The sequence below is a fragment of the Suillus subaureus genome, assembly GCF_016647635.1.
Source record: "Suillus subaureus strain MN1 chromosome Unknown BJ212scaffold_17, whole genome shotgun sequence".
Classification (NCBI taxonomy): domain Eukaryota; kingdom Fungi; phylum Basidiomycota; class Agaricomycetes; order Boletales; family Suillaceae; genus Suillus; species Suillus subaureus.
Genome location: NW_024538573.1, coordinates 184,860 through 193,354, shown reverse-complemented (window position 1 = coordinate 193,354; position 8,495 = coordinate 184,860). Strand labels below are relative to the sequence as shown.

At 47.8% G+C, this 8,495-nt stretch overlaps 4 protein-coding genes across 4 annotated transcripts; 2 read left to right on the top strand and 2 right to left on the bottom strand.

Annotated features, from left to right (window-relative positions):
* Positions 1-616: 616 nt before the first annotated feature.
* BJ212DRAFT_1447039 (major facilitator superfamily domain-containing protein) lies at positions 617-2,800 on the bottom strand (the record flags this gene model as incomplete). The annotated part of the gene is made up of 16 exons (XM_041338345.1): positions 617-800; positions 850-968; positions 1,023-1,091; positions 1,142-1,304; positions 1,362-1,484; positions 1,539-1,673; positions 1,719-1,769; positions 1,816-2,005; positions 2,062-2,133; positions 2,181-2,217; positions 2,273-2,293; positions 2,340-2,378; positions 2,433-2,516; positions 2,577-2,593; positions 2,649-2,714; positions 2,776-2,800. The coding sequence occupies 16 exons, from the start codon at positions 2,798-2,800 to the stop codon at positions 617-619; spliced, it is 1,395 nt and encodes a 464-aa protein (XP_041192787.1).
* A 514-nt stretch (positions 2,801-3,314) lies between these two features.
* BJ212DRAFT_1481039 (uncharacterized protein) lies at positions 3,315-4,337 on the top strand (the record flags this gene model as incomplete). Its single annotated transcript, XM_041340198.1, has 3 exons — positions 3,315-3,479; positions 3,536-4,131; positions 4,181-4,337. 3 exons carry the CDS (start codon positions 3,315-3,317, stop codon positions 4,335-4,337), a joined length of 918 nt encoding a protein of 305 aa, XP_041192786.1.
* On the bottom strand, positions 4,215-5,738 carry BJ212DRAFT_1504445 (guanine nucleotide binding protein beta subunit; the record flags this gene model as incomplete). The annotated part of the gene is made up of 5 exons (XM_041341609.1): positions 4,215-4,632; positions 4,686-4,951; positions 5,111-5,186; positions 5,240-5,579; positions 5,630-5,738. 5 exons carry the CDS (start codon positions 5,736-5,738, stop codon positions 4,479-4,481), a joined length of 945 nt encoding a protein of 314 aa, XP_041192785.1. The 3' UTR covers positions 4,215-4,478.
* A 923-nt stretch (positions 5,739-6,661) lies between these two features.
* On the top strand, positions 6,662-8,321 carry BJ212DRAFT_1481037 (nucleoside hydrolase; the record flags this gene model as incomplete). Its single annotated transcript, XM_041340197.1, has 8 exons — positions 6,662-6,692; positions 6,747-6,783; positions 6,842-6,897; positions 6,955-6,979; positions 7,032-7,199; positions 7,247-7,536; positions 7,597-7,996; positions 8,045-8,321. The coding sequence occupies 8 exons, from the start codon at positions 6,662-6,664 to the stop codon at positions 8,319-8,321; spliced, it is 1,284 nt and encodes a 427-aa protein (XP_041192784.1).
* Between the last annotated feature and the right edge of the window lie 174 nt (positions 8,322-8,495).

Genomic DNA, 8,495 nt, shown 5'->3' with positions numbered 1-8,495 from the left:
TTTCAGCAATTTTGTGTGTCTGTTTGTCTCTTATTTTACCATGTGTCACAAAACTGAATAGCTTCGTGACCCCAAATTGTTTGTGACCGTCACTTCAAATAGCTTCGATTTGTCAGGGGGTGGGACGTATGACGAAGACTATATGGTCGTAACTCTACAGTACATGGAGCACGACAGTTCGGCATCTGAGCATGACGTGCACACTGCAGCAGAACTTCTGTCCTTTTCATTCTCCCGCTCTCCCAGCAATAGCGGCTTTCCTCTCTTTGTAGGGTGCGCTGAAATGGAGCCTTTTCAAACCTGACTTCCCGTGGTTGTGACGCTCCTACGTCAACATCATTCATCGGCAAGTTCGTGCGGTCATACACTCGACCAGTAGGAGTTGTCTGTCAATTTGATTGGTTTGAGCTACATTCGTAGATTATGTAGCGGTCCAAGGATATCGGTGACGGGTCTCATATACACTCACGTCATTCAGGTATCATTTATAGATACTCATCGGATGGCAGCGACCTTGTTATATACATAGATATGTAATAATATCTGTGGGGTAGTGAACGCTTATACTAATTGAGGAGGTCATGTATACTACTCTTCCTCTATTGTGAATGTATTCTCATACGACCCTAACTAGTTCGTCATTGGACACCTTCTTTTCACTGCTCGAGCGTCCTTTCATATCATCAGGGAGCGACTCGGTTGGAGTGAAATTGTCGGCGGCGCGCTTCAAGTTGGCGGTAAGCTCATCGCGGTTGCGGAATGAGAATCCGTTCTTCCTCGCCTGGTCGACAACAAGGCCGCTGTATAGCGCTTAGAACGCAAGCTTATAAAAAAAATGCTAGATCTTACGCGGCGTAAATGGTCATGGCTATGTAACCTGACAATGGGACAAGATACGAGTGACGGGTGGATGTTGCGTCGGCGAGGGCACCTTGTGCAGGTGGGTACCAAGCCCCTCCCCCGACACCCTGAGCTTAGTGAGAACCTTGAACTGAGCACAGCCAGCAGACGAAGGGACCCACCATAACAATAAGACCAGAGCCCCGCTTGGTATGCACTCCAAGGTTCTTAGTACCTAAGGTGAAGATACACTAAAAGTACATGAGAAATGAGTTGTGGCTCAAAAAGAGAAGGGACGTACAGGATAACAAATAGATTCGAAGAAGAACAGACAGAAGAGACATGCGACAGCGTTATACCCAGGAAGCTGGGAGACTAAGAGGCAGAACAGTGAACAACAAAACCCGTAGAAGGCTAGCAATAACGCAGGGTCGATAAAGTTGAGTATTAGTACACCAACAAATCTGTAAGTCAATAAATTGAGAATGGAGTTCTAGGTAGAAAATCGTATTATATCTCACCGTCCTACGGTGAAGGTGACCTGGCAGAGCGAGAACAGCTCGCTAGCCTTTGACTGGTCGATACCAATTCCTTGGTCGACGAGGAAGTTGACAGCGAAAGAGGCGATGGTGACTTGTGCACCACTGTGCTATATTTAAGGCTCTCTACACAAGCTTGAGAGAACCAGACAGACGCACACGTAGGCAGTCTGGGCAACAAACCCAAAGATACAGCGATATTGCTGCCAGAAAGGTCCTTGACCATCTGTGATGCCGACCTCATCTATCTCTTCAGCCAAAGCATCTTCTGTTATTTCAGGTAGGTTGCAGAAGCTGTTGAAGGTTAGGACTGGTCCGTCATGCGGAAATAGGCCTCACAAAAATAGTATATTAAGTGCTATGCCGAGGCCAGCAACTGCAAGATAGACCCTGATGAAAGTTTAGTATGGCTCTTGCGCAAAAGCTATCAGCAAACCATTGCACTGTTCCAAGACTGGTCGCATTGGCACCAGTAAAAAACCAGCGCGAAGCGATCAAAGGTCCAGCAAAGGATGCGATACCTTGGAACCCTTGACTGAAGTTCAAACGGGCAGCGGCATACTGAGGCGTGCCAAGCACAGATATGTAGGAGTTTGCCGCGACCTCGAGTGTTGAGAGGCCACAACCTGGTTAGGATAAGAGATCAGTACGATGGTGATATAGTTCTTGCGGGTTAAATTACCGATTACGAATGTACTCCCGACGAACCCTCCATACTTTTCATATTTCGCGGACGGCCAGAAGAATATGGCGCCTAAGAAATAGTGAGTCTGTGCCTTTTACAAATGAGGATACCAATACCAATGGAGTATAAGCTAAGGCCGATATGAATGCCTTTCTATAAGGGAAATCTGTTCGTTATCTGGTTTATGGATCTCCAGACAAAAAGTCACCTTGTATCCTACTCGTCTCATCTGCTTCAATCAGTATTGCTCTGGATGAAACACTGATGTTACTCACAAATATACCCGCGAATGGTGCCCACACAAAATAAGCACCCTAACTCGCGATTAGCGAAATCGATCGTGTCATCACCAAGGACCAGACACTTACAAAGTATGCCAGTTGTAGGAGCGTGCTCTGAAGCTTGGAGATCCCGAATACAGTCTGGAAGTGTGCGTTGAGCACATCAAGAAGCTGTTATCGAAGGTTTCGATCAGCTGGAGGAATAAATTTGCAAATGCAGGATATTCATACACCATAGGCAAAGCCCCCTGCAGTTCGACTTCATTATTCGGCCCCAACACCACAAAGAGATCTACGACTCACAAGTAAAAAATAGGGACGTCACAAGGGCGAACGAAAAGGCCCATTGCCTTCGGTCGAGTTGAGCTCCTGCATTCCGTTCAATCATTCTCGTCTAGACATTGGAAATGAACCTGTGTTCAGTGCTCACCAGTAGTTCCTGTAGGAGGCGTCATGCAGGAAAGGACGGGCACGCGTCTGTATGCCTGAGAACCATTCGATGCTTATATTACGGAACACGATTGCATTAGAGGTCAGCAAATGATCTGAATCCGAGTCGCCATGGGGCACCATAGATATCGGATCACGAAACCTGGCGGGGCCCCCGCATATCCACTCCAATTGGGTGTGAGGTGTGAGTGCTGCGCAGGTCCTATGACCACATCAACCCATATCGTCTCCTTCCACTGGAAACCCGGACCGACAATTTGTGCCCATGCATGAAAGTTTCGGACAATCGCGCGATAATCGGCCATGAAGTTTTGATCAAAATGTCCTGTAAGCTCGGCTCTATGACCCTTTTGAACTAATTATGGACTGAAGTGCCGGTTCAAGTTGAGTTTGCAAATTGCAATTCGTTTGTTGGTGATGTAGTGGTGACCTGGCAAAACAATCAGGCAACGTTCAACGTTAACCCTTAACGTTGCAACACCGACGTCCACGGAAAATGCATTCAAGTCCTTTCGTAGAATGGTTGCCCGTGGGTTTAGTAACTCCTTTCAAAGGTCCAAACTGAGTTCATCACAGATTCACTACGCATCGACTAAGAGCCAATCACCAAACGAAGGTCGCAGACGATGGAAGCTCCAGGTTGCACAAAAGTTCTGGGCCTCGAGCGAGAAAACGCTGTCATCTGTGAGCAAATCGTGATCTTGTTCGCATAAGATCCCCGGTATTCAAACGTATCTCAGACCACTGCTGGCGGTACCGATGTCAATGCGGATTTTCACATGGATGGTGATCCTTTTGACGAAGTATCAACTAACAGAGAAGAGCTGGGAATCCTTTTGCGGACTGATTTTTCCGATGAAGCTGCTTGGCTGGCTTTCTGCAGTCGATTGGAGGAAGGAGAGAGGGAGTTTACAGCCAGCCCTTTGGAAGAAGAAGTCACGATGATGGTCGATCAACCTGAGCCCAACAAAGCAAGTCCGAATGGCACCGCTCCAACTACGACAGCAGAAGATGACAGCGATGAATCTGATGATGAGAACTCGCTCAGTGCAATCTTTCACGTCGTCAATCCATCTCTACCCCAGGAACGTGCTCTGCTAACCAACATCTCAAATCTTGCTGCGCTTCGCCTTTTTAATGATGTGGATGTCCGACAAACCCCCATTCCTCCACCAGATACCAAACGCATCAGGCCCCCAAACAGATTAGTTGACTCGGGTGGCTGGCAGGAGGTCTATGTAGGAAAAAACCTGTGGATATATGACGCGAAGTCTAACAGTGATCAATGCGTCCGGGTGGTCAGTCAGACCAGCTCGGACATGTATGGCACAGCAACGTGAGGCCGATGAAACACAATTGGTCACCAGTGCTAATTATCGTTGTAGGGCCGATAGCTGGAGAGCTAGGGTATCTCACATCTGCGAATTGCAAGTAAACCTGTCTTCTGGCGCGATGAAGATCGATTTCGGAGGCCTAGATCGCTGGGATTACGCGGAGCGTCAACGAAACATGCAGGAAGCTGAGACTGCAGGAGTTTTGTGAATGTTCATTAAGTCATAGATTTCACCAGGAATTGAGAGATGCAATGTTTTTTTTTGAGATGCAAGCAGCCAGCTACAGTAAAAACGATGCATAGGGTAAAACCTCAAGGTGTCCTCCACCACGCAAGTTCCCCGGAGGATTTTAAGAAGTGACGGTCCAGACACGAACAAGGTTGTCAGTGAATCCACCGAACAACGTCTGCCCGTCTGCTGACCATGCAATCGACACACACTCGGGTTCCCGTGAGTTGGGACCAACGTCAGTGAAGCTGGGTTTGAGCTCGTCAACGATTGACCTGGGAATCACACCAATAAGCTAGATGTCGTAACAAAATTTGGAAGTACGTACTTGCTCTCGAGGTCAAAGATTTTAACGCAGCTGGCAGTGGCAGCGCATAGCCAGTAGCGGTTGGGCGAGAACACAAGAGCATTGACAATGTCACCAGCTTCAAGCGAGTAAAGGTGCTTGCCCTCGTTCAGGTCCCAAAGCATAGTAATGCCATCCTTGCCACCTGATGCAGCAAGGGAACCGTCAGGAGAGACAGAGATGGTGTTGATGTAGCCGGTGTGACCGTAGTGGTTGGTCTTCAATTTGAACTTGGAGAGTTCCCAGACCTGTCAAAGTGGTATTAGCACTGTGTGTACTAGGACATTGCTACGAGCGATTCATAGGTTTTTGATGGAAAACATCGTGATCACCCTCGAAGTAGCAAATAAAGATATAACGTCACTAGACTAGGATGGCCAGCAACATGAATTTTAGGGAAAGCTCACCTTTACAACCTTGTCCCATCCACAAGACACAATAACAGGGTTCATGACATTGGGGCTGAAGCGCACGCATGACACCCTAGACCGTATTTTCAGGGTATGATCTTCTTTTTAAGCATGACCTTCACGCACCACTCAGTGTGACCATCATCCTTGATATCATACTTGCACTCTCCAAGGGTATTCCAAAGTTTGATTGTTCGATCACGCGAACCAGAGACAATCTGTCTGTTGTCTGCGCTGAAGCTGACGGACAAGACATCGGAGGTGTGACCAACGAATCTGCGAGTGGTCTGGCCAGTGTTCAGGTCCCAGAGACGCAGGGTGTGGTCCCAAGAAGAGGAAAGGGCGAATTGACCATCGGAAGAGATGACAATGTCAGAGACAAAGTGGTTGTGGCCGTGAAGAATTCGTTTGGGGTAGCCATACGTGTCCTCATCGCGAGTAAGCTGCCAAACAATGATAGTCTTGTCTGGGCCATAAAGTCAACTAACGAAAGTTATGCAAAAATGCCACTCATACCTCGGGAAGCCGTCAGAATCATGTCTGGGTTCTCCGAAGAGGTGGCAATTGCAGTAACCCATCCCTTGTGGCCGGGGAGGGAGCCAAGGAAACGCAAGGATTCAGCCATTAATCGTAAGTCGCTGGATATCGAGAGGGACGCGGATGAGTATCACCTAAGGTTAGACGTGACGTGACAGCCACCGTGACTTCAGCTGCATAGTTCCCCGGCATATTCCGCTTTATGAAGTCCAACTCCCAAATTTGCCTTCTTCATAACGTGCGCGTGTGCTGACACTGCATTCGGTGCTAACGAGACGCTCTGTCAACTTTTAAGCATGGTGAGCCCGGGTGACTGCGTATCATTTATTTATGATGTTATTCTTTCAATATTTGCTACTTCAGAGGCTAGTCCGATGAGACCAATTTCCCACCAAGATCTCTGATACTTTTCTCCTTATTGCACTCCGCAGTACTTTGGCTGACTTTGTTCTGTTAATAGGCACGGGCCTCATTGAAGAATATTATGGGCTACGTATACAATTGAACTGGTGTATCAATTCCAATGATCTTTATTATGCAACCCATTATTCTGTTCCGAGGTTCCCTTGAGACTTAAATGGAACTACTGTGACTGGCAACTGTGGCAGTTGAGTACTCAACAGTGCTAATAGATTGAGCAGAACAGCAAACATCCCGTTACATAATCCGTGATGCTTGACACAGTCCAAAGTGGTCGGTGGAGTCGGGGACTGGGGTACTAGGGTGCTACGATCGAACTGCAAACTACAATATCGACGCTCTTGCAAAATTGGCATCAACAAAGACCCGTATTTTGCGATCTCGCCGTCTCGAATTATTCAGGCACAACTATCTACCTCGTTCCACGCTTCGACATATATACAAATTGCCACGGATCCATCCCATTCTTGTCAATTTTCACGGGGGACTAATTTTCAATGATAAACGATAAAGAGCACTTTCTGATCTGAGTGGCAGATTTTTCCCCTGTTTACGTTGGTTCCGTTTGTTGACTATCTGATCGTCAGTAACATGGCAGGGAAGACGAGGACGCCGATCATCAGTGAGTGGTTGGTCGAACACGCTGTGCTCACTCCTGTCTGACCATGGCTTGTAGTCGACACCGATCCTGGCGTGGACGACACTCTAGCTATGTATGTGTTCAACTCCCTCCGCAAATTCAGAGAAACTTTGTTCTAAAAGCATCGACAGCCTGCTTGCTATTACATCCCCTGAGCTCGAAATCCTTGCATATATCGTTTCATTCGGTCCGTGAATGCGTCGGGATAGGCTAAGATAGGAACCTTATCGATATTTGATTACAGGGAATACCGATGTCCACGCAGCTTAGTTGAGGCGCTGCTCAATCTAAGTCTCAAAATAACTGAACGTAACTCCGCAGTGACAACATCTACAAGCTTTACCAGGCGATAGGGCGCCACATTGCGCTGCACCCTGAAGATGCCGTGAGGTTTCCGAATTTCTCACCTACAGTCCCGCCCCTCCTTGCACTCGGACCAGAAGGACCCTTGGAAGGTGGACGGCACTTTGCTCAATATTTCCACGGCCGGTAAAATTCTCTTCAACTTTTGAGATGGGTTCTCATTATTACTGTAGTGATGGTTTATCGAATATAAGCGAACGCCACCCTGACTTGAATGTTGACTTCGGAAGTTCGTCTTTCTCCCATAATTTTCACCCAGTGAAAGAATCAGGCGTCGAGGTGGCCTTGCGTTTATTGGAGTCACGTCCCGACAGAAGCATCACATATGTGGTCCTGGGTCCGATGACCAACTTGGCACAACTTGTGCGCCAACACCGCCAAACAGTTGTGGATAAAATTGGTCGAGTCATTGCCATGGCAGGAGCCTTAGATGTTCCCGGAAACACTACTTCGGTCGCAGAATGTAAGCAATTAAAGATGTGTTCATATAGAAAAATCCCACTAACCTTGTTCGCATGTGCAGTTAATGTTTTTGCCGATCCTTACGCAGCAAAAGAACTTCTAGTACCGACAGATCCCACCAGTGGTCTCCCGCTTGACAGAGTAGTACTCGCTCCCTTGGATATCACTACTAGCCACGAACTTCCCTTCCCGCATTATGCCCAGAAGGTAGACCCTGCATTTAAGTCTACAGCCCAACCGTCGAATGCAGATGGTAAATCACCACTTGTTCACTTCACCAGCTCTTTTTTCGAACGCACGAGGGAAATCATGCTCGAGTGGGGAAAGGACGCACTAGAGTTGCATGACATTGTCGCCATTTGGTGCGCGATCGAGAACCCACCTGAAATCAATCCAGTCGGTGGTCTTCCTGGAATGTCAACTGGATGGATTATAGCCGAGCGAACATTCGACATTGAACGGTATGATTCTGCGTGTTCCCAATGACTTACCGCTCATCTTATATCAAGGGCCGGAGAACTTACTCGTGGCATGTTTGTCACTGACCGAAGAGAGGACAATACTGTATATGCACCTGGTGCCAATCGGGCAGAAGTCCAAGCTCAGCTAGACCTGCGTCAGCTCGGACACGGGCTTCTCGAGTCCACCGCGCTGCCTGCGAGGGTAGAGGTAGAAGACCCGGGACTCGAGCAGAGGCGACAGAAAGGCGTAGCATGCCTCGTAGAAACGCCGGGGCCAAGCGTCCTTCTTCAACTGCTGACGCGTAGGGTCTGGGGCATCCAATGATTGACATCTTCACATGTAGATTGATCAATGGAAATTCGTACAATCAGAAACTCTGGTTCATGACCCCCAGTGAGAACCGGACCTCACCGTATCGACGGAAAACGGCCAAAATATTGATGAACCAGGAACATAAGATTTCCGTAGATTTCCATAGAGAATGGGACATATATGAGA